This window comes from Gopherus flavomarginatus, chromosome 1, assembly GCF_025201925.1.
Source record: "Gopherus flavomarginatus isolate rGopFla2 chromosome 1, rGopFla2.mat.asm, whole genome shotgun sequence".
Classification (NCBI taxonomy): Eukaryota; Metazoa; Chordata; order Testudines; family Testudinidae; genus Gopherus; species Gopherus flavomarginatus.
The window spans coordinates 293,188,752-293,215,078 of record NC_066617.1 but is presented as its reverse complement, the minus strand read 5'-3'; the positions used below and the strand labels follow the sequence as shown (position 1 = coordinate 293,215,078).

Sequence of the window (26,327 nt, the reverse complement as noted above, 5' to 3'; positions counted from 1 at the left end):
CGGAGCACCCGTTGTCTGGCCCTGGGGCCCCAACTTGGGGGTCTAACACTACGCTGCCCTCAATTTAAAGAATGGGTATTTTCATATGGCAATACATCACAAACCTGAGGAATTTCTTGGGCTTGGAACAGTCAATGTCCCTACAGTCTGGAGTCTTATCATTTGGCCTGTCAGCAGCCCCATGTGTATTCACAACACATATGGCAATGGTGGCAGCCATCCTCAGAAAATCAGAGGTTTCCCTACCTTGTTGACTGGCTGGTCTGAGGCTCAGGTGCTGTCCAGCATGACTGTCATGCAGTCCACCTTTGATGCCCTAGGGTTACTCATTGATGCAGAAAAGTCAATCCTGTCTCATGTACAAAAGATAGAGTTTATAGGAACAGTCTGGACTCTGTGGAAGCCAGGGTCTTCAATTCCCACTTTCAATGCCAGTATCATCTGGGAAAAGCTTTTTAAACCTGAAGGCCCATCCTACCATGACAATACAAAATTGCTTCAAGCGTCTGAGGCATATGGTCTCTTGCACTTACATAATTGAACATGCCAAGCTCTGTTGCAGGAAGCTGCATGCTTGGACAGCTTCAATGTACTTGCTAATTCATCATCCTATACGCATGGTGGTTTGCATGCACTAGTCTCTCTGCACTGATGGACAGGATCTTTAAACATATGTGTGTGGCGGTTCCATTTGCTCCTCCTCAGCCAACTTTTACCCTAGTTATGGACACTTCTACCCTTGATTGGAGAGCTCTCCTGGAGTCCTGCAAAACACAAGTCTTATGGTCCGCCCAGGATATAATTTTGCATACAATCATGAAAGAATTGTGGACCATCAAATGAGCTTGTCAGGTCTTCCAGCCTCAGATCCAGTGATGAAATCTACTCATAGTTTCAGATAATATAGCAACCAGTTCTATTTGAACTGACAAGGAGAGGCTTGATCGCCTGCTCTGCCAAAAGGCGATGAGGCTCTGGGATTTTTGCATTGCCAACTCAATCTGTTTCAAAGCCTCTCACCTTCCAAGTGTTCAGAACAAACTGGCAGACCCATCAAGTTGATCTTTCTCCAGTCACCACAAGTGTTGTCTCTACCCAGATGTGGCCAGATTTATTTTCTAACAGTGGGAGATTCCCCAAATACAACAAAAGTCAACAGGAAGTGTCATCAGTTTTGCTCTCGGGCAGGTCATAGCTCAGGGTTTCTCCTGTTGCCATGGGAAGACAAGTGCCTGTATGCATTTCCTCCAGTTCCACTTCTTCCATTAGCATTAGTGAAAATCAAGGAAGACCATGATTGAGTCATACTCATAGCTCCAGTCTGGCCTTGACAGCATTCGTTTTACATTCTGCTGAACCTTTTGAACTGAGCTCTGTAGACACTATCGTTGGAACCAGACCTGATCTCTAAGAATCATGGTCGTCTCCTCCACCCCAAATGGCGGGTCCTCCCTCTGACAGCCTGAATATTCTGTGTCTAACTTCTCAGGAGGAAATTTGTTCAAATGAGGTTCAAGAGATGCTTTTAATTAGTAGAAAACCTTTTATTGGGTATACTTCCCTGGTGAAATGTCAGAGGTTCTACATCTGGTCCCAGCAGAAAACCATTTATCTGGGCTAGGGTGCAATCCACCCTGTGTTAGACTATTTGATCTATCTAAAGCAACAGGACCTTGCTATTAGTTCTGTCAAGATCCACCTGACAACTAACTCAGCTTTCCACCTGCCAGTTGAAAACTGTTCCCTTTTTTCCAACCCTGTGATGATCAGATTTCTAAAGGTTTAAATCAGTTACATCTGCAAGTAGCAGTTCCAATTCCCCATTGGGATTTAAACCTGGTGTTAGCAAAGCTAACGAGTCATCCATTTGAGCTGCTGGCTGCCTCTTTGTTACTCCATCTTTCCATGAAGGTAGTCTGTTAGTTGCAGTCACCTCGGCCAGAAGAGTGAATGAGGTATGAGCTCTAGTTTCAAGACCACTATATATGGTATTCTACAAAGACAAGGCTTACCTAAGCCCACCCGAAGTACCTTACCAAGATGGTGTCTTATTTTCACATTGATCAGGCTTTATTTATCAACTTTCTTTTCTAAGACTCATAATCATAGGGATGAGGAAAAACTACACACATTGAATGTTAAAATGGCTTGAGCTTTTTACCTGGACACAACTAACTGTTTAGGTCTTTGTCACAGCTTTTCCTGGCAATTGCAGACAGAATAAAGAGTCTTTGAGTCTTTTCTCATAAGATCTTATTGCTGGATCTCATCTTGTATTTATTTATGCTATGATATAGTGGCTGTGATGCTGCCAAATAGAGTGCTTGCACATTCAGCCACATCTCAGGCAGCCTCTGCAGCCTTTCTGTCTCAAGTGCCTATTCTGGAGATTTGCAAAGTGGCAACTTGGTCTTCAGTCCATAGCTTTGTGTCTCATGCCATTTCTCAACAATCTAGAAATAACACTGTATTTGGATGTGTGGTCCTTCAGTCTTTATCCACCTCCAAATCAAATTGCTTGTGTGGAATGAACATGTGCAGCCACTTGAAGAAGAGGAAATGGTTACTAATCTGTTCAGTAACTGTTGTTCTTTGAGATGTGTTACACGTGTCCATTCTATAAAACCCCCATCTCCTTCCTCTGTCTCTGTCAAAGTGTATCTGGTAAGAAGAAACTGAGGAAGGCTAGGGGTGGCTCTGCCCTTTGTACCACCATGCAGCTGTGTGAGGCAGCAGAGGGCAGATGCACTGCCCCAATGGGTACCACTGAGGAAAAAACCTCCAACAACAGTGCACTTAGCACACCTGAAATGGAATGGATACGTGCAACACATCTCAAAGAACAACAGTTACAGGACAAGTTAGTAACTGTTTCTTGTTGCACTTTATAAACTTTTATCCACTTTTCCACAGTTAGGCTCCAAAGTGGGATAAATCTGTAGGCTCAGTTATTGCAGCAGACCCCACCTATGTGATACCTGACTTTTTAAACCAATGAGCTACTGAAGAACACACATTACTAACAATTCGTTTTAAGTGAGTCACTAATAACTGAGGCCAGTACTTCTGTCAAGAAAGGAGCAGATGCTACTCTTAAGTAAGTTGCATAGATCACACATTTTAAAGAAAGAAACCCACAGTTGTACTGATACAGAGTAAGAGCTCCTTGGAGATTTATGGCAAAGCAAATAATAATGTGATCCAGAAGGTGCAACTATTTGTCTATTAAATTCCTGTAAATTATGATGATTTGTTTAATTTTCAGAGACCATTATAAAACAGAATATGAAAACAAATTGCGTGATGAATTGGAGCAAATTAGATTGAAAACAAATCAAGAAATTGAACAGCTTCGAAGCACCTCAAAGGAGATGTATGAGCGTGAAAACAGGTAGGAAAACATTATTTAAAAAAACAAACAAACACTTCAGGCATAACGTAATTAAGGTATACATTATCATGTCATATTTGTGTTTGCGTTCTTGTTATTTGTGAGTCATGTTGTCACTTTTATGGGGGGAATGGTCACAGTGCAGAAAATTGGACTTAATGTTAAGCCATTATTGAATAAACTTAGACATTACAAGAAAGTTTTTCATATGAAATTACATCCTTACAATAAAAGTGCAGTTTTATTTTTTACTTTCTCTTAAAATAACTGCTGACAATTGTTAGTATGAAAAAGAGTCAATTGTTAGCAAAAGCAAAAGTTTGCTTCTACTTTAGCATTAGTGGTTTGTGTTTTGTGCTGCTGTCATTTATATTATAGTTAAATTAATATATATAAAGTACATATGTGTCAGGTAGTCTTTTTATATATGATGCTTTGTAGCTGTTGTGGAAGCAAGCCTGGGTATCTGAGAGTAGGAGGGACTGAACTGAGAGGAATGAGGAAGGTGGGAAATGAGTCATGGACTTTTTTTTTTTTTTTTTTTTTTTAAAGAAAGCAAGTTTGATATGGTTTAAAACTTATGATCTAAGAGAAGTGTAGATCTCCAATTCATTATACTATTATGTTTTCACCAGAACATACTGTGACCCCAATCTTGCAAAGGCTGATATTCCTGCTTGACATAGCTTGCATGTTGGTAGTCCCATTTGAATTCAGTGGAACTCCTTATGTGCATAATGTCAAGCACCTATCTAAGTCTTTAGGCATTTAAAGGTTGGGACCTATGACACTAGGTTTTTTGGCACTGTTTCTCTCTGCCAAAGTGATCAGCCAATAGTAAGAGGTCATAGTAATAGTAATTATTGCACAAACCTATCCAGTCTTATGTGACTATAATCTGTGATCAGGAGGACTGGTAAGTGTATTTGCAGGTACAAGCTAAGAATCTGCCCATTACTAGTACAAATTATTTGTAATCAGTTTCTGACACTGACACAGTTACAACAAAGCGACCACCGTATTTTTACATATATCACACTGTTGTTGTTTTTATCAGTGCAAACAAATGTATAATAAAAAATGTTTATGTATGTTATATTTTTATTTTAAATAAACATCAACAGCTATTACTGGTCCACTACCTAGCCATTATTAATTGGTAGTCTCTTATAGGTCTCCCCCTGTGATTGGTTCTTTAGGAGGGTACCATTTACACTTCAGAAATAATGTACTAAATCAGTTGCTAGAAGACAGCCCTGTGCCAGCCTAGGCAGTGGTTTGGGCAAAATAGTTTTAACCGTGTGTACACACAGCCTGTGTTTGGATCCAACCATCTCACTTTCTAACTGGATACAAACTCAGAAGAAGTTGTTCTAGGCAGTGCAGGTGGTGACACTTGCAGTTAAAATAGACACTTGCCATTATGAGGACCATTTTCAGGTATTTATCACGTTGCCATGCTTGAACCATTTGGTGTGGTCTTCAGATTGAATTTTTGTTTTTGTTTCCAAAAACAAGATTAGAAAAAAAATATTGTTTTGCCCACATTATAAAAATCCTTTGATGGTTACTGTGCATTCTCACTTATGGGAATTCTACAGCCTTTAGCATTGAACTGTGGAACTATATTAAAAAAGCCCAATGTTTGCTGCTGGGGGAGCAGGAAGATGCAGGAGTACTCTCATGCTAGGATGACAACATAAGTCCAGTTTACACAAAAAAGTACTCTCTCACTGCCACCTCTATTCCTTCATCATTATCACAGAGAGCTAACTGGAACTTTTTTCTTGTGTCCACTAGCTAGTTAGCCTGTCCTCTTCTTAATGTTACTGTAGTTCTAGTACGGTTAAAGTAGCTGGGGGCACTTGCCTTGGGTTATTGCCAAGGCTGTGTTGGGTCCCGAACACCACAGAGGGTTCAAAAGGTTTGTGACCTGTTTAGCTATCTTTACTGAGACCTGCACACCGGCAGAGGCTTGTGTAGTGTGCCTGGGAGAAGCTCACCTAACTCAGTGCACAATTTGTCATATCTTCACTCCTTGAACGACAAAGGACAAACAGTTAAGACTGCAGGGGCACTTGACTTCTCTAAGCCTTCAACCAGATTGTCCTAATGCACTGTAGTGAGTCGGTGTGGCTCCGCTCCTGCCCAGGAGAGGGCGTGCCCCACCAGATGCCTGAGTGGGCGGGGCTAAGGAGCGGTGAGCCCACCCGTCAGAGGGTCAGGTGGTGACCCAGAAGCACAAAAGCCGGCTGTCAGAGCTCAGTTGGAGCCCAGCCACCGCCGGGAGCAGACCTGCCGCAGAGAGCTTGTGATTGGGGAGCTGCTGGGACCCAGGGCAGTCACCCTGACTGGCCGGATTTTCCCCGCGCCCATTACTGGGAGGAGCCACCGGAGCTTCCCCGTGCCCACTACTCGGAAGAGCTGCCGGAACCTTCCCGTCCCTGCTGTTACCCCGAGGAACCCCCGGAGCAAGCCTGGCCGGATTTCCCGGAGGAGTGCCGGACCTACCACTCAGCCCTGGCCGCAAGGAGCCCATGCTGTTGGACTTCCCGGGGGCTGACGCCACGGACCAGGTAGGCCCGGAGGGGAAAATTAGAAGTAGCCCGGGGGCAGCCGACCCCAGTCAGGCTGCAGACGTACCTGAGCCTATGTCAGTGTTTCGGTCAGGATCTCCACTGACCGTCAGCGGTGATAGCTGCTACTAGGTGCCCGGGTTGGAACGCAGTGGAGTGAGAGGGCCTGCGTTCCCCCTGCCACCCTCCCAAGGGTGGCAGACTCCCCCTCTCCCTGGCCTGAGGAGACCATTAAGACTATTTGTTTGCTCGGCCCCTGCTGAAGGGCCTGAGCCCTAAACTGCTTGTTGCCCCGCCCTGAGCCCAGGCCTGGGCTTTATACACCTGAACTGCTGGTTGCCCCGCCCTGCCCAAGGGCCTGGGCTTCTAGATTGTTTGTTTGCTCCGCCCTGAATCAAAAGGGTCTGAGCCTAGTGACTCTGCATTGGTGCCCCGCCCGGCCTTAGGGCGGGGCCCCCATTGACTCTGTATTGGTGCTCAGCCCTGAAGCAAAGGGCCTGAGCTCCCAGTTGACTCTGTATTGTCGCTCAGCCCTGAGGCAAAGGGCCTGAGCCCCCAATTGACTCTGTATTGTTGCTCAGCCCTGAGGCAAAGGGCCTGAGCTCCCCATTGACTTTGCATTGTTGCTTGGCCCAGAAGCAAGGGGCCTGAGCTCCCCCCTTGACTCAGTATTGTAGCTTGACCCCGAACCCAGGGCCAAGACTTTGGACCTTTGTGTTTGTTGCTCCAGGACCTGCCTGGCCCGACCGCGTGTAGTGAGCTGGTGTGGCGCCCTTCCGCCCCTCCGGGAGGGTCGAGCCCTGGTCCCACTCCTTTACATGCACCTTCAGGAATTTTGAGATCTGCCTCTGTGCTGACAACTTTTTTAAAGAGACCTGAGGAATGAACACTGCCACCTCAGCCTTGAAACCAGCCTGAAATCAATTAGCCTGAGACAGACATCTACTGGGATTGTTCTGCCATTCAGCACCACAGGCTTCATCAAAATAGAGGGCTCTGGCACCACAGTCTAGATGGCATTGTTGTCAGCACTGAAAATTACCCTTGTGCTATTACAATTGACACTGTTTCCAGATCTCCTTGTAAACTTGTTCCAGGGAAGAGGAAGGAGAAAAGAAAGCATTCTGCTTTACAAGAGGAGCCCAGGGAGAAAAAAGAGGAGCCTTTATTCTCCTACTCCACTGACATATCGCCTCTTGAACTCCTTACCCATGTCAGTGAAGTCCTTGGCATCCACCTCTTGTCAATATAACATTCTGGTGACAAATGATTTTGACACCTCACTGGTGTGCATATCTCAGACTGTGTAATTCCCCTTATGATTGGAGGACTGCCATCTGTGGTTTTGGCTATGACTGCAGCTTGACTCTGTGTAGCAGTATTTGTCACTGATACCAATCCAGAACATGTCTGAGGTGCATGGGATCCCCTCAGAACCAACAACATAACTCTTGTGGTTTACTGCAGAGAACCTAGCGGGCTTCCTTTGCCAAAGTCTCCACCTGCCTGGAAACCCCTTATGTAGGAACACCTTCAACTCTTATGTCCTATGTTCAGGAGTCAGTGAAGACGTTGCTGCCAAAACAAACATGTCAGTAGTTTTGGATCCATTAAATACACTAAAACTGTTGCACCTCATGGTACAAGAGACACCTCCACCAGAGCACTGAGAGCTTTCCCAGGACTGGCCTCATGTCAGGCACTGCTGCCCTCCAGAGCCACTCGTGCAGAGATGACTGGCACTGCTGACACCATTGCCTCCTCAAGAATAGTGGCACATGCGTGACAACTAAGAGGTGATTCCTTCAGAAAAAATGGAGCAATCACTTTGAAGGAAAATACTAATGGAATGTCCTTTGAGGATCAGATTGATACTTTGTTCATCTCTCCTGATAAACAGAAACATGCTTCTTTGAGTGCTTGCTCATGTTGATTCCAAGTAGGTGTGTGTGTGCTGCATGCAAAGTTACTGGAAGGTTTTTCCCCTGGTGGTACCTGTGGGGTCAGCTCAGGTGCCCCCTGGAGTCGCGCCTTCATGGCGCTGCTTATAGGGCCCTGCTGACCTGCTGCCTCTCCAGTTCCTCTTTACCCCCAGTGATGGTCGTTGGAGTATTCTCCTCTTTCTCTTGTTCTTGAACAATCCCCTAGTGGACTCTTAATTTTTACCTGTGAATAGTTTAAATAGTTAATAGTTCTTAGTGTAGTGTAGTTTTTGAATCCCCTTGTTTGCCTGGGTTCTCTTCCCTGTTTCCTTTCCTTTCCCGGGGCAGGGCATACCTCAGTCCCAGGGGTTTTGAGCAGTGTGGGATCTGCCAAAAGCTGATGCCAAAGTTGACCCACACACATCCTGCTTGAAGTGCCTAGGGGAATCTCGCCAGACTGACAAGTGCAAAATTTGCAGAGGATTCCACCCAGGACCGAGAAGGAAAGGGATCACAGGCTGAAACTTCTACTCATCAAAGCAGGCCTGCAGCTACAGTCGGAGTCGATTCCCACGGATCCAGCACTGGGTACTTCAGCATCAGTGTATAGCGCACTGACTTCAATCAGGGAGGTCCTGGCACAGGGGAAGGACTCAGAGATCCTCGGCATCATCACTCCCCAGCACTGAAGGCTTCCTCATGTGCAGAGACCCGGCACCTCTCGCAGTTGCTGGTGCCTCACAAAAAGCACAGGAAGAAGTACAGAGGGCCATTGCCTGCTCATATGACTGAGCATGAACCTGCTAGTGGAGCGCAACATGAGGGACCACTCCACCTCTTCCATGCCTTAGGTGGTGCCGTTGACTCTGGGCCCGCAGAGGTCGGGTTTCAGTTTCGAGGGGGGTCTATTTTGGGGGTGGGAGGATATAGGTATTAGAGTATTGTTAATTTGTACTTTCACAGCTTCTTCTTAGACTTTGTCCTGCTATATTATTGTTCCCTGCATTCTTTGACTCTTGTTGTTCTGTTGTAGACAGGTATGAGGTATAAACTCATTAATTTTGTTTCATATCAGTACCAGGGTGGATTTGATTTAAATCAGATTGATTTAATCATGGATTTCTACATAAAAGTGCATTCTTGTTGGTAGTTATAACATTAATACATATTCTTCACAAATCAGAGATAGATGTAAGTTTCATTTTTAGAAGGTACACACTATACATTTTTTAAGTGACTTACTTACTTACTATCTCCAGTTCAACAGGTTAATCATTAATATTTGGAGGATTTTCTTGCCATGCTGTATTAGTTGGAGCACATCACCGAACAGATATTTTAAATTGTTTTATGTAATTAAAACAACGATGTTATGTATTCTAGTTTTTTTTCTTCAACAGCAAACATATAATAGTTTAGCAAAACAAGCATATGAATTTAGTTAAATGTTCACGTTTTTAAAAATCAGATTTGTTTTTGTTAAAATTGTTTTTAACTAAAATAGTTAAAAGAAATATTTTTAAAAAAATTAAATCAACTATGTCAGCCAGGTCAACATGAGAAACTTAAAATATTGGCTTCTGCAGCTAACTCTGTCACCTTTATTTTCCTGTTTGTTCCTAAACTGGAAAAGAAAAATAAGCTTTCCTGCTTTTTCGAGTCCCAAACGATTTCTCACTTTTGAATGAATTAGTCCAAAGGAAGAAAATAATCTTTCTGCACTGGCAGAAGAAGCTACTGCGGTTAAAAGTGAGATTACTTCAACAATCGCTGAATCCAAGTGATTAAGTGACTTCCACCCGTTCACTGGTGTGACTTCCTTTAAAACGTCATCAGAAAACCTATATTTCTTGAATAGTTCTTATTCCCAAACTGGCTCTCTTTTACAGCCTGCTGCCATTATAGGTTTGCCCTTCTAGTGAGAGAATGATATGGTAGATCTCAAATCAATGAAGGCTACACTCAGAAAGACCTCAAGACTTCTGGAATATGCTGCTCAAACAGTTTCACTTTTGTTTCCACTGCCTGTCCCTCCGTTCTCATATTTATCGCCAGACTTCTTTTCCTTATCCAGATCTATTCCACCCCCAACAATCTTCTATTCACTGAACTTTTTGAAACTTTGCACTTTTAGAGGGATTGACTCTGTGTACACAAATTTGCAGAGGGACAATAGGGTTGAGATCTGTTTTTTCTCACCTCTATATATTATTTATTTATTTAAAAATGTTGTTGTTGTTGTTAACAAGCTTGTTATCTCTGGAAACACAAATCCACAGTTTGAGAACTGCAAAACTAAGCATCTCTGATGGTATCTTCTAGACTGAGCACAGAAAGATTAACCTAAATAATCCATACAGGAGTCCCTGGAATCCCATAAAATTAGGTCCTTAATCCATGAACTATTGGAACTCATTTGCAAAACTTTTCTTAACCATTACATGAATAATGTTGTCCCATACTATAGAATTAGAATGTATAATTCCTATACCATAATGAGATCTCTTTGAGCTATAATATATCTTAATTAAAACTATCTTTGGATAGCTTTTTTCCTCAAAAAGCTTTTTATCAAAAAAAATCCAATTTAAAAGAAAAACATTTTATTTTTATTTTTTTAAATCATTGATTTTTATTCACCCTGATCAGTACCATGACTGTTGCCAGCAAAACCAACTTTAAGATGTATGGATAATGTGACACTACATAGTCAGATGCTGATGACCATGTGCTATGCCTCAGGCGATTAGGTATGGGGGGAACAGTCCTTGCTGATAGTAAGTCTACATTACTTTGAAAGGGAGGAAGGGCTTCTTAAAACTCTATGTGTGGGAGGAGTACTTAAGGAACTTCTGGCCTAGTCCAAAGCAAAAGTTCCATCAAGATTAGTACTGAGTTAGTCTTTAACTGCCCCAACATCAAAATCACATAGTAGGAAGGTCTTTTTTTTCCCACATCTTTTTTTTTTTTTTTTTTTTTTTTTTTAGCATGTTATGCTAAGAAGGGTTGAAGTTCCAATTCCACTTGGCTTCAAAGATCCAAGAAGCACAGCTCAGGAACTGTGTTGGTGCAGAGCAGATTCTCTATGTAGAAGGAAGCTGGTGACAGTGAGTTCATTGGTCCTAAGCTCTACCAGAGCTGGCAGCCAATTCAAATCTAGATGCTTATCTCAATGTCTAGGGAAGCCTGTGGTGTCACTGCTGTTTCAAGTACTACTTAGGTTTTTTCTGTCTTCCTTCTCTATCTTTCTCAGCAGTAAACCTTTCCCTATTTATAGTGTCTCAGGCTTCGGTGTTACATCTCTTGTCTGAGTTAGTCAGCCCTCAGAACCAAGGGTTCATAGAATTGGCCCCAATGCATCTGAGGGCCACTAAAGTCTTTGTGTGTCATTTTGTCCTTCTGAGTCTAAGGAATTTGGACCTTAACAATGTCCTCTTTTTTAGACATAGGATTGGTGTTTGAGCTCCTCTTCGAGGTTTATTCTATCCTTTTGGGTATCTTTTGGTCTGCCTTAACATAATGCAATACTAGCTCCTTGTTCTCATTCTTCCATTTTGGTCTCTTATCTTTCAGAACAGAAGTGTAAGGGGTCTAAGAGGTAACTTGGAATGGGAAGGGGGAAAGAAGGATGATTCCTGGCTGGTGGACAAGTAAGGCTCAGCGCATTCCTGAGGCTATTCTAAACTACTGCAGGGACAGAAACAAACTCTGAGCTAGATTGAATGAGAATCCCAGGGGTGGATGGAACTGGCTGGGCAAGGAGTCTGAGAGTGGGGAGAAGAGTCCAGGTTAGGGTGGGGATGCTAGTCAAGTCACATAAACCAAACTTTTCACCGATGGTCACTAATTGTGTTCCTTATTTTATGGCTACCCAGTCTAAGATACCTGCTTCTGATTGCCAGAACACCTATAGTTGCAACTGAAGTCAATGGGGAGTTGTTCTTTGAACATACAAAGTACTGTATAATGCTACGTGCTCTGAAAATCAGGTCCTAGGCTACTCAAATTGGGCACCCAAAATTAATGTAGACTTTTTATCTTAATCTCTCTGTGCTTCTGTTCCCTAGATATAAAATTGGGATAATATCACCCAACCTCAGAGACTCAGGCAACCTTAATTCTTTTCCAAACTTTGAATTCTTGACTTTGCAATCTTAACATTCTTTAACATAATTGTTGTGTGTCATTTCTATACATGAATGAAAATCTAATCCTGCAGTTGGAATTCAGATAATCATCTCCTTATAGGATTAGGTTCTAAATGTGAATTATATAAAGTACATTGGCATTACAATATGTACAAAGTAATATTCCTAGGTCTTAAAAGTCCACAGGAGTCCACAGGAGATGTGCTGTGTTCAATTCAGTTTTTAGGGCTGGATTTTCTTAAATAAAATCTGTCTGTTTCCTGTACAAAACTTGGAGCATGTCAGACAAATTTTGTGTTCTGTTGGCCCCAAAGCGAGGTATGTTGGGTTGTCTTAATTATTAAAATTTGTAACTCAGAAAATTAGTTTTGTAAAATTTCTAAAGCAGCTGAAGGGGTTATTTTTAATTGACCAGCATAAAAGTAAAAAAGATTAGATGGAATAATATAATTGCAGGAAAGAGTTTGTTTTTCAAAGAAGTATTAAATGCATTTTGAGAAAAGGAGATATATAATCAGTGGCCATGATGTAGACTATTTGAGACCAGTAAGTCACAATTGGTAAAATGTATATGAAATTGGGGATGGTAAAATTATTGCAATTATTAAGACTTGTGTAACAAACAAAAGAGTCGACTATTCAGTGTCAGAAGCTACTCACAAAATAAGTTAGCACTGCCATATGGCTCTTGTGAGCCAGTCCATCATGACTAAAAAAGAGATGTAGATATAAATCAATGTTGTTTAATTATGAAAATTCTTGTTCATATATATCATATTGCTGACAGAATAATTGTATTTTTTACTTCAGAAATTTGAGAGAAGCAAGAGATAATGCTGTGGCTGAAAAAGAAAGAGCAGTTGTGGCTGAAAAGGATGCTTTAGGAAAATATGAGCATCTCTTAGAACAGTAAGTATATTTTAAAATGCATACACACAAATGGAACTAAAGAGATACTAGTGTATGTGTATCATTAAATTTGAGAATCTTTTTGTCTGGACATAAAGGGAATATACTGTGTATAATTCTGGTCAACCACGTTCAAGAAGGATGAATTCAAATTGGACTCTGTGCGGAGAAGGGCTACTAAGATGGGCAGAGGCATGGAGAGCCTATCTTACAAGACAATAAAAGAACTTGGCTTGTGTTGCCTAGAAAATGAAGGCTGAGAGGGGATATGATTGCTCTCTATAAATACCGCAGGGTGGTAAAACAACAGGGAAGGAGAAAAGCTGTTTAAGCTAAAGGATAATGTTGGCAACAAGAACAAAGGGTATACACTGGCCATGAATAAATTTTAGGCTGGAAATTAGAATGATGTTTCTAACTATCCAAGGACTAAGTCTTGCAAACTGCCTTCCAATAGGAGTAGTGGGGGCAAACAACCTACTAGTTTTAAAATGGATCTTGATAAATATATGAATGTGATTATATGCCATTATTTCCTGTAATAGCAGGGAATTGGACTCACTGACTGAAGAGGTTCCTTATATTTCTGTTCTGTGTTTTCATCATTTCTCTAAGTGGACAAGATTAGTTTTTAACAAAATGCATTTTCACCCATGAGCAACCAGTGGAATTCCAGAATGTTTGAGCACCAACCCAGATTGTCTCAAGATTCTTCTGTTCTTTGAGTGATGGTCCCTATGGGTGCTCCACTTTAGGTGTTGGTGTGCTCCTGCACCTGTAGCCGGAGATTTAAGAAATCAGTGGCCAGTTGGATCACACGTGCGCGGTCCCCATCTTGCACCGCTTCAGGTGGTTAACAGTGCTATGCAACCAACACTCCCTCCCCAGCCCCGTTCCTTTTCTACTGCCTTTGGCTCTAGTCAGAACATTTAGCAGCACCTTGCAGCTTAGCAAGACCGTATCTTTTCTCTAGTTTTTAGTTTTCAGTTAGAATAGTTAGCCTTCCTATTTTATCCTCATCTTTTGCTTCTTCCAAAAAAAATAAAAATAAAAAGTTATTTACATTTTTCTCATAGGGCATGTAGGTTTCCGTTTCTATGTGGTTATTGTACCTCCCCCGCCCTTTGTTTTTTTACGGGGAGAGTACACTCTTTGAGAGGCATGCCTGGTTCCCCAGGGTTCAAACACTATCTGCAGGATTTCTGTTTCTCTTGCTGAGTGACACATATACCACAGACATGTTTGCACTGTCACAATCTGAAAGCTCTCACCAGAAAGGCAAGAGATCTCCAGCTGAAACTACTTCTCATGGAAGAATCTCTCCACATGACATCTAACATTAGATACGCACTCAGCCAGAGATTGCCATTGGCAACCTCTAGTAAGGGCCCTTTGTCCATGGCACGGGCTCCTGATCAACCCACCAAAAAGGCAGCAAAAAATATGGGGTACCATGTCCCCAAGTTTGGAGTTGGCCAAGAAGAGGAGCTCTGCTCACAAGCAAACACTACCAGTACCAACCGCACCGGCCACGTCAATGGCCGAAACAGCGGGTCCCTCTGGCACCATCGGTACCAAGAAACTGAAAGTTCCCAAGCAGCTGAGCTCGGTCGTAAGCACCAAGGGGAAAATGAAACCCCATGTCGTGGTACCGTTGGACATGAACAATCAATTGGTACTGAGCATCTCAATAACTCCAGTGCTAATGCTGCCACATAGTGTGGCCATCACGCACACCAGTCACACACAGGTGCCGACAAGCAGTTTCCCACATGCGGACCCGTTTCCTACGACACCAACGGTACTGATACCGGGCACGTTGCAGCAATTCCTCCACCACAAAGACATCTCTGTTTCATCAGTACTGGAGTCTCCCATCCTTGGCACTGATGGTACTTCGATACCCACAGCACTTAGCCAACCCAGTTCTCTGCTTCTGTCCACTCTGCAGTTCTCCAGTGAGGATGGGGATGCTGGGCGTGCTCCACCACATTTCTTCCCTGTGGCTGCTCCTACCATGCATGCCCCTCCATACATGGGCTACCCGGCAAACCTTCTGAACCAACCTTGGTACAGGCAACCCTGGATGCCCACTATGCCCTTCCAACCATAGTGTCCTTTTTGGAATCCGTGGGCTAGATACCAACAGCAACAACAGGGCATACCTGTCGGCCTTCCCACAGCTGACATGCTTCAAGCATCTTTATTGATCCGACCAGGCACCTCTGAACAGGGGGCTCAGGAGAAGGAGGAGGAATTCTCTGATCAAGACAATCCACTGGAAGTCTACTTCTCCTCATCCTCACCAGACGACACTATTATGCCCCCACCTACCATTGCACGTGATTTGTAGAGGTCTTGAAATTGTTTAGGGAGAGTTGCCACTTCACTGGACATCTCCCTGGAAGAGATCCAGGAATCCTGACACAAGCTAGTTGACCTACTGCACCCATCAACCTCATCTAAAATCACCCTTCTCATGAATGATGCGATTATAGATCCTGTGAAGTTGCTCTGGCAAACCCCTGCAGTGATTCCACCTACCTGTAAGAGGTCTGATTAAAAAATACCATGTTCCTGCAAAAGGCTCTGAATTCCTCTTTTTGCATCCAACATCGAACTCATTGGTGATTGATGCTGGCAATGAACCAGGTAGGCAACAATACTACAGAAACACTCCTGACAAAGACTGGAAATGCCTTGACCTTTTCGGTTGCAAAGCATATTCTGCGACTTTACGACTGAGAATTGCCAATTACGATGCCTTGTTAGCAAAGTACGACCACAATAACTGTGCAAGTCTCTCTGAATTTACTGCCTTTATTCCAGTGACAAACAAGAACAATACAAATCATTCATCACAGAAGGTCAACTCATAACCAGAACAGCATTACAAGCTGCCCTTTATTTAGCAGATTCAGCTGCGAGATCCATAGCAACCACAATTGTTATGAGACGAGCCTCCTGGCTTCACCTATCTGGATTCCCAAAGCCAGTACTGTTGACTGTGGAGGACTTACCATTCGAAGGATCCGAACTTTTCGTGGGACAAAACAGACAAATCATTGCACACTCTTATGGACTCAAGGGTGACATTACGATCTCTGGGCATCCACACACCTAAGATCAAAAGGCGACAGGGCAGTGATCAAACCCCTAAACGATTCCAACCCCCTCCGTATGCACAACATAGTAGATACTGTGAATATCAGGGCTGGAAGTGGAAAACCTTGAGGAGACAGCAATCTGGTCCCTCGAATACTATTTCTCAATCATCAACTTCCAGACAACAAATTTGAAGCCTTGGTCGAGGGTCTGAGAACCCCATCTCTTTCGATGCTGGAACCATCTACAACTATAAAGACATTTGGAGATCATCTGACCCCATTTTACCTGATCTGGCTCAGTATTACAACAGACAGATGGGTATTGGAAATTATCAGAACTGGTTACTCCATCCCCCTTACCTCCAAACCTCCTATCTATCCCCCTTCCCTATCTCTCTTCAGGGGCTCCTCTCACGAGTATCTACTGCAGTGGTGGCCAGCCTGTGCTGCTTCCCGCAGCTCCCATTGGCTGCGAAAGATGAACCGCAGCCATTGGGAGCTGCAGGCCGTGCCTGTGGATGGTCAATGTAAACAAACTGTCTCGTGGCCCACCAGCGGATTACCGTGATGGGCCGCATGCAGCCTGCAGGTTGCTCATCACTGGTCTACTGCGAGAAGAGGTAACCCACCTCCAGTCTGTAGAAGCAGTAGAACCCGTACCATCTGAGTACAATAGGAAGGGGTTCTATTCTCACTAATTTCTCTCTCAGAAAAAAACAGGAGGTTGGAGGCCTATCCTCTGCCTATGACGACTCAACAAATTTGTGAAAACACAGCAGTTCAAAATGGTCACACTAAGCACCATAATCCCAGCATTAGAAAGAGGGGACTGATTCTCAGCCCTTGACCTCCAGGATGCATATTTTTCATATATCCATCCATCCCTCACATTGAAAATTCCTACGATTTGCAATAGGACGTGATCGTTTCCAATACAAAGTGCTATCCTTTGGCCTTTCTACTGTGCCTTGGGTATTCTCAAGGGTACTAGCCATAGTAGCTGCCTATCTGCGCAGAGAGAGAATCATGATTTTTCCCTACCTGGACAACTGTCTGTTGAAAGCACCATTAAGACAGGCAGTCATAAAGGCCACTGAACACACAACAACTCTGTTTACCAGGTTAGGCCTTCAGATAAACATGCAAAAATCCACTCTAACATCAGTTCAACACCTGGAATTTATTGGAGCAGACCTCAACTCCCTCGAGGCAACAGCTTCCCGACCGACAAAACAATTTCTGACTCTAACCAATTTGATCTCCACAGCAGAAAATAGCCTGCAAGTGTCTGCCAGAACTTGCCTACAAATTCTACGCCACATGGCTGCCGTGACCTTTATTGTCTGACACACCAAATTACATATACGGTGCCTCCAAGCCTATCTCCGAACAAATTATGTCCCACACAAGCACAGTATAAACAAGCGCCTCACCATGCCAGAGGCAATTAAAGATTCTCTTTTTGTGGTGGACCAACCTGGACAACATCTGTGGGGGGGTGCCCTTCCTAGAGAACCCACTGTTGGTCACCATCACCACAGATGCTTCCCTTCTAGGATGGGAGCACATCTGCAACCACATTTAGGTCGATGCTCCGTGACGGAGTACCATCGTCACATAAACCTACTAGAGCTGCGAGTGGTTCAGAACACTTGTTCCCATTCCTACTGCTAATCAGAGACAAGATGGTACAGATTCTCACGAACAGTCTAATTTGTATGTTCTACATAAACAGACAAGGGGGAGCGCAATCACACTCCCTATGTGTGGAAGCCATGCACGTTTGGCAATGGTGCATGAAGCACAATGGTATGGCAGATATCCTAAGCAGGAAGTTTTATCAGGACCACAAGTGGGAGCTGAACACACCAGTAATCCTACATGTTTTTCGGATGTGGGAGTTTCCAATGATAGATCTTTTTGCAACTGCACAAAATACCAAATGCCTCCAATTCTGCTCCAGAGCCTTCCTCATCAAGTGGAACACTTCCCTACTATACACCTTTCCTTCCACCCCCCTTTTTACCCCACGTGCTTCACAAGATCAGACAAGACAGATCTAGTGTGATCCTATTAGCCCCGAACCACAACAAACATGGTACCCTTACCTTCTCCACATGGCGGTCTACACACCACACACACTGCCACTTTTACCTCGGTTGCTATCGCAGGATGCAGGTTGCGTCATCCATCTGGATCCTCAATGACTCCATCTCAAAGCTTGGTTACTGCATGGTTCTCAGACTCTCAAATGACATGTTCTGCAGATGTACAAAACATCTTATTAAACAGTCATAGGACAACTACCTGACTTACATACATACATACATACATAAGTGGAGGCGATTCTACTCATGGTGCCTACACAAACAGACTGCACCTCTCTCAGCCCCTTTACCTCTCATTCTAGACTACTTGTTGGAACACAGACGGGCATCTCCATGAGTTCCATATGTTTGCATCTATCGGCCATCATGGCATTCCATCATAAAGTAGACGGATTCTCTACCTTTACTCATCCACTCACTAAACATTTTCTTAAGGGCCTCTCCAATTCCTACTCAGAAGTTCAGAATCCCACCCCACCATGGGACCTCAACTTAATCCTCCACCCCTCACTGGCCCTCTCTTTGAGCCCAGGGATGCAATCCCCTTGTTCCATCTTTCCATGAAGGTTTCATTCCTAGTGGACATTACATCAGCCAGAAGGGTGGGATAACTTACACAGAACCCACCTTACACAGTGTTTTTCAAAGATAAAGTATCCCTCAGACCACATCACAAGTTCCTACCTAAAGTTGTATCATCCTTTCATCTCAACCAATACATTTGCTGACATTTTTTCCTAAACTGCATGTGGACAAAGAAGAGTCCAGATTACATTCCCTGGATGTCTACAGGGCTATAGCCTTCTATGTTAAGAAAACAAAATCTTTTCTCAAGTCTTCAAAATTGTTCATTTCAGTCACTGAACAATCAAAAGGTAATGCCATTTCCAAAGAAAGTGTATCCAATGGATATCAAACTGCATAAAACTGTTACCTTCAGCATGAAAGACAATCCTCTACAGGGATCTGCACGCATTCTACCATAGTGCCTATTAGTATCCATAGCATTTCTTAATAATGTTCCTATCATGGAAAGCTGTAAGGCCACAAGCTGGGCCTCTCCGGCCACAACCTGGGCCTCTCCAGCCACACATGCCCAGCGTTACGCTTTGCAACAGCGTCCATCTTCCAATACTCTGTTCAAACATACTGTACTTTCATCTGCTATGACTTCACCTCTGAACCTCCCCCATTCCACTGGAGGGCACTGCTCTGATGTCACCTAAAGTGGAGCACCCACAGGGACATCACTTGAAGAAGAAGAGAACATCACTTACTTTGTGCAGTAAAGGAGGTTCAACATGTGTGTCCCTGTGGGTTCTCCACTACCCTCCCTCCTCCCCTCTGCATGGGAATTTTATTACTTTACTCTGCCCTCGTCCAGACTAACCCGCGGCATCGGCGGGTTAAAATCGATTGCTCGGGGATCGATATATCGCGTCTAGTCTGGACGCGGTGTATCGATCCCCGAGCGCGCTTACATCGATTCCGGAACTCCATCAATCCGAACGGAGTTCCGGAATCGACACGGAGAGCCGCGGACATCGATGCCGCGCCGTCCAGACTGGTGAGTACCTCGATTTTAGAAATTCGACTTCAGCTACGTTATTCACGTAGCTGAAGTTGCGTATCTAAAATCGATTTTAATTCCTAGTCTGGACGTGGCCTCTGTGGAAGAGAAGTAACAGGAGGTTGGTCACACAGAGCCAGTTAACTGCTTGAAACAGCATGAGACAGGGACCGTGCATGTGCATCCCAACCGGGCACTACTACCTTAAATCTTCAGCTAGGAGCGCAGGCGCGCACCGACACCTAAAGTGGAGCCCCCACAGGGACGCATATCTTGAGGAACCTTGATTACTGTGCGAGGTGAGTAATGTTCTCATCTTCCCTTGTTTTGTCTTGTCTCACAAAGAGTAGACCGTGCGAATATTTTTTTCACTGTTGTTTCAAAAATGTCATAGATAAAAAAAACTAAATTAGGCCTCTCACCTATGAGGGCATTAAAATAACCAGCGAACAAAACAAGTGCTTCTCTAGTGGTGAGGTTGTGCAACTCACACTGACAGGATAGCTTCATATCATGTGAAGAATCTCTTTCATCAGACTCTGAGCTCTCTGATTCTCTGTTACTCCTGGGGGGATTCTGTGCGACTGTGCTCCTGCAGAAAATGCCCCTCCTCCTCCTCGCCGCAGAATTCCTGTGCTTCCCTGCAGAAAATGGCAGAGAAGCCTCACTGGGGTGTGTGTGGGAAGAGAGGACACGGCCACAGGTGCAGTTTTTGGGGGGGATTGCTCCCCTCCAAACAGAAGTGAGGCATGGGGGTGCACACAGGGTTGTGTGTCTCTGCCTTCCCTCATTTCTGCAAGTGCAGAGCTGCCCAGCTGAAGGAGGCTGTTTTGGCTCCGCTGACTCTGCAGCTGAATGCCATCTCTTGCGTCCTAGTGTTAATCATGCTCCCCTTCTGCTTGCGGGAGTCTTCCTGTTTTCTGTAGAACAGTGAATGCCTGCAGTGAGGCTGGGTAAGGAGGGGTGGGGGAAATGAGGGAAGGGAGTGTGATGGGGTGGGGGTAAGAGGCAGTGGGGAAAGAAGGGGGTGGAATAGTGCAGGGGGAGGGAAAGGTGGGATTGATGGGACAGGGGTAGAGAAGAAAAAGGGATAGGAGAATCACAAGCCTGGCATTCGGCGTCCCCTCAACAGCAGCTGGGACTCCTCTGTTAAGCAGGCTCATTGAACTCTCACCCTGAAAAGCCCTACCCTCCTACACCTGGACTCGTCCAATTATTCCCCCATACCTAGACCCTCACCCCACTGATCCCCAGCCAGCTGCACCTGGACCCCCACCCCATCAAGCTCAACTTCCCCGGCACTCCCCCCCCAGAGTCCCCATCCCAGAACCCCTGTCGAGTCCCATCTCCCCACACCCAGACCCCTCCCAGCTGAATCCCAACCATCTTCACCTGGATCGCCTGCAGAGTCCCATAGCCCCTGCACCTGGAACCTCCAACAAGCCCTTGTGCATCCAGATCTCCCACAATGACCCACACAGAAACCTATTTCCACCCCCCCCCCCCCCCAGTAAGCCACTCCACGCTTGGATCCTGCTGGGCGGAACCTGCCCTCCTACACCTGGTGCAGAGAGGCAGGGCCCCAGGGTGTTTCTGGGGCAGGTCCAGCCCTTGCATTGTGTCAGGGTCAGGTGCAGCCTCACTGCCGAGTCCCTGTACTGATGGAGATGGGGTCTTCAGGGTGACCTCCCATCTCAGTGCAGCCACTGGCCTGTGCTCCCCACTGCTATGCTGGAGCCACATTTGTTTACTGACAAATAAAAGTTGCAGAATTTTAAATTTTTTTGTCACATAATTTACTCAGGAGTAGTCTGTGGACCGGTGCTGTGTTTCATTAGTTCAAAATAGGAAACATTTTTATAATGTTTTCAACTAACGGTCTAGCTATAATTTGTATGGTGCATAATAGTAATTGAATATTATACTTACCTTTGTGGTAGCCCTTTTGTTCCTTTCCTGCTGCCTCCACCAGTTTTCTCACTTCCATATGTCCCAAATGATGGTGTAGAATGGCTGTAATACTTCCTATGCCAATTTATTAATATATTTTAGTATGGGGAGGAGTTGTGAATAATTCTCTGTACTGCTTCACAATATCTCCAGTCTCCTGCTCTGCAGCACCTTGGTTATTTAAATACTTAGTTCTTCCTAAATGATAACTAGTAGCCATGCTAATTATATGGTGATTTTGAGCTATAGATAATATCCAAATAAGGATTTGAATGAGGCCACTACATTCATTTCATTTGTGACTTAATCCATGTTTAACCTCAGGTATTTAGGAGCTGAAAGGCTAATGCGTTAACCAACTGTGCCACTTGGCTGTCTACTTGGAATGAACGTTTAAATGACATTTTGCTTGAACTAGGTTTTAAAAGTGAGCTGTAAATAAGAATTGTTAAGATTTTGTTAACTTACGCAATATGTGCTTCACACTCCAGTAACCAAGATACTGCTATTGGGGCATTTAGCACATTGCCCAAACCTGTAAACACTCTTTATTATTCAGTATTTTGTCCCCTGTGGGATTCTCAGCCCTCACTGCAATATAACATTCCAGCATACACTATGCTGTAAGCGAATTCATATCAATTGTGGAACCCTGCTGGAAAATAAGTTCAGCCTGTAAAGAATGAGATAAGTGCCATTTTTTTCTCTTTTTAGTGTATAGTGTTTTGTTAAAACAAAAATTCTGTCTTATATTTTGGGCATATAATTTTTTTTTTTTTTTAATTTCAAAACCATGCAACAGACTTCTTAAAAAAAAGTGGTTTCTTGACCTCTTTAATGCTGGCTTCCTGGTTCACTGAGGTGATCTGATTGTTGTTATTTCAGTAGCATTATTTATTAGAGCTGTCGATTAATCTCAGTTAACTCATGCGATTAACTCAAAAAAATTAATCGCAGTTAAAAAAACTCATTGCAGTTAATCACAGTTTTAATCACACTGTTAAACAGTAGAATACCAATTGAAATTTATTAAATATTTTTGGATGCTTTTCCACTTTATATATATTCATTTCAATTACAACACCGAATACGAAATGTAAGTGCTCACTTTCTCTTATTACAAATATTTGCGCTGCAAAAACGATAAACAAAGGAAATAGTATTTTTCAATTCACCTCCTACAAGTACTGTAGTGCAGTCTCTTTCTTGTGAAAGTGCAACTTACAAATGTGGAATTTTTTGGTTACATAACTGCACTCAAAAATAAAACGACAAACTTTACAGCCTAAAAGTCCATTCAGTCCTACTTCTTATTCAGAAAGAAACAAAGTTTGTTCACATTCACGGGATGTAATGCTGCCAGCTTCTTATTTACAATGTCACCTGAAAGTGAGAACAGGTATTTGCATGGCACTTTTGTTGCTGGCATTGCAAGGTATTTACCTGCCAGATATGCTAATCATTCGTATACCTCTTCTTGTGTCGGCCACCATTCCAGAGGACATTCTTCCATGCTGATGATGCTCATTAAAAAAATAACGTGTTAATTAAATTTGTGACTGAACTCCTTGGGGGAGATTTGTATGTCTCCTGCTGTTTTACCTGCATTCTGCCATATATTTCATGTTATAGCAGTCTCGGATGATGACCCAGCACATGTTGTTCGTTTTAAGAACACTTTCACTACAGATTTGACAAAACACAAAGAAGGTACCAATGTGAGATTTCTAAGATAGCTACAGTACTCGAACCAAGGTTTAAGAATCTGAAGTGCATTCTGATATCTGAGGGATGAGGTGTGGAGCATGCTTTCAGAAGTCTTAAAAGAGCAACACTTGGATGCAGAAACTACAGAACCCAAACCACCAAAAAAGAAAATCAACCTTCTGTAGATGTGTAACAGGGTTGGCACCCACCTCTCACTAGTGCCCCCTTCTGGCTGGGTGTGTTTGCATTATTTAGTTCTAGTGACTCCTTTTGCTGGTTCTCAGGTCGACTTGTCAGTGACACAGCACTCCAGCTAAGTCAAACTGTCTGCATGTTAACCAGCACAAACCCCTTCCTGGTATACGGTCCCCCGGGGCCCATCTTAGTACTCCTCAGGTGGTGTCTTTCTCTAGCCTGCCCTCGGCTGTGGTATTTAAGTAGTTCAGCCCTGGTATGGCTTCCTCCCTGGATACACTGTCTTCAGGTTGCCCTACCCGGGCTCAGTCCCTACTCAGCCCTAGTAACCAGCCAGGAGCTCCCTCAGTCCTCCCCCCATCCCTCCTAGCAAACCATCCGTGGCCCTGCTGCTCTTCAGGCAGGCAGGCCTGCTGTTCTTTCTTCTTATGCTCCAAGCAGCAACTAACTACTGCTCTGCATCTCCTTTTATATGGCCCTCCTGGGCCCTGATTGGCTGCTTCCTCTGCAGCCACTGTAGCCTGCTTGGAGGACCGCTCCACTGCTCCTTCCCTGGGATGAGTGTGGCACAACTCTAAGGCCACCAGCCAGGGGCCTTTGGGCACAGTCCATCCCATCACAAGGTGGCATCTGACTCAGATGATGAAAATGAACATGTGTCAATCTGCACTGCTTTGGATCATTACCAAGTAGAACCCATCATCAGCATGGATGCATGTCCTCTGGAATGGTGGCTGAAACATGAAGGAACGTATAAATCTTTGTACTGCATCTGACACGTAAATATCTCCCAACATTAGCTACAACAATGCCATGCAAATGCCTGTTCTGACTTTCAGGTGACATTGTAAACAAGAAGTGGGCAGCCTTGTCTTCCGCAAACTTCTTTGTCTGAGTGATTGGCTGAACAAGAAGTAGGACTAAGTGGGCTTGTAGGCTCTAAAGTTTTACATTGTTTTGTTTTTGAATGTAGTTATTTTTTGTACATAATTCTACATTTGTAAGTTCAACTTTCATGATAAAGAGATTGCACTACAGTACTTGTATTAGGTGAATTGAAAAATACAATTTCTTCTGTTTTTTACAGTGCAAATATTTGTAATAAAAATTAATATAAAGTGAGCAATGTACACTTTGTTTTCAATGTTGTAATTGAAATCAATATATTTGAAAATGTAGAAAACAAAAAATTAAATAAATGTTCTATTATTGTTTTAACAGTGCATTTAATTTTTTTAATCATACAAGACTGCCCTATTATTTATGCTTTGGTGGTGGTGGATCACAACAAGAGACAACAGTCTAAATAAAACTGAAATATGCAGCAACTAAAAAGGAGAGAAAAAGTGAAGTTTTAGATAACTGTACTGAAGGCTGGTTACTGATGACAGTCATATGTTGCTTAAGTTAACAGAATTTTGGCAAAAAGAACAGGAGTACCTGTGGCACCTTAGACACTAACAAATTTATCTGAGCATAAGCTTTCATGGTCTACAGCCCACTTCATCGGATACATGCAGTGGAAAATACAGTAGGAAGATATATATATATAAACACACAGCGAACATGAAACAATGGGTGTTACCATACATACTCTTAATGAGAGTGATCAGTTAAGGTGAGCTGTTACCAGCAGGAGAGAGAGAAACTTTTTTTAGTGGTAATCAAAATAGTCCATTTGCAGCAGTTGAAAGAAGGTGTGAGGAACGCTGGGGAGGGGAATAAACATGGGGAAATCGTTTTACTTTGTGTATTGACCCATCTACTCCCAGTCTTTATTCTAGCCTAATTTAATGGTGTCCATTATGTAAATTAATTCCAATTCAGCAGTCTCTAGTTGGAGTCTGGTTTTGAAGTTTTGTTGTTGTAATATTGTGACTTTTAGGCAGGGGGCGGTCCACGGGGCTTCATGCGCAGTCCCTGCCTCGAACACCGGCTCCTCACTCCCATTGACTGGGAACTATGGCCAGTGGGAGCTGAGGGGAGCAGTGCCTGCAGGCAAGAGCAGCGCGCACAGTCTCTTGGCCCCTCTGCCTAGGAGCCAGACCTGCTGGCCACTTCTGGGGTGCAGCATGGAGTCAGGACAGGCAGGGAGTCTGCCTTAGCCCCACTGCACCTCTCACTGGGAGCTGCCAAGGTAAGCCTGTGCCCCAAGCCCCTGGCTCAGCCCTGAGCCCCCCCAAGCCTGGAGCCCCCTCCTGCACCCCAAACCCCTCATCCCTGGCCCCACCCCAGACGCCATAACCTCCCACACACCCCAACTACCTGCCTCAACCCGCAGATCCGTCCTGCACTCCGAATCCCTTGGCCCCACCCCCTCGCCTGGAGCCCCCTCCTGCATCCCAGAGCCCACATCTACAGCTAGAGCCCGCACCGCCTTCTTCACCCCAATTCCCTGCCCCAACCCAGAGCCCCTTCCTGCACCATGAACCCCTCATTTCTGGCCCCACCCCAGAGCCTGCACCCCCAGTTAGAGCCCTCAACCCCTCCCACACCCCAACCCCCTGTGCCAGCCCAATGAAAGTGAGTGAGGGTGGGGGGGGAGTGAGCCACCAAGGGAGGAGGAATGTAGTGAGCAGGGGGCTTGGCCTTGGGGATGGAATGGGGCCTCAGGGAAGGGGCAGGGCTAAGGTGTTCGATTTTGTGCAATTAGAAAGTTGGCAACCTGAAGTATTAATGTATTTTAGTTTTAAGTCTGAATCATTTAGATGTGGATTTAAAAGTCAACAGAATTTTTTTTCTTG

At 44.1% G+C, this 26,327-nt stretch overlaps 1 protein-coding gene across 2 annotated transcripts in view; it reads left to right on the top strand.

The window, feature by feature from the left end:
- The window catches only part of PIBF1 (progesterone immunomodulatory binding factor 1), a 194,208-nt gene that overhangs the window by 38,002 nt on the left and 129,879 nt on the right, over positions 1 to 26,327 (top strand). For both annotated transcript variants that reach the window (XM_050948385.1, XM_050948386.1), the window contains 2 exons: positions 3,266 to 3,391; positions 12,848 to 12,946. In XM_050948385.1, the coding sequence (XP_050804342.1) occupies positions 3,266 to 3,391; positions 12,848 to 12,946 (225 nt within the window). The remainder of the gene's footprint in view (positions 1 to 3,265; positions 3,392 to 12,847; positions 12,947 to 26,327) is intronic.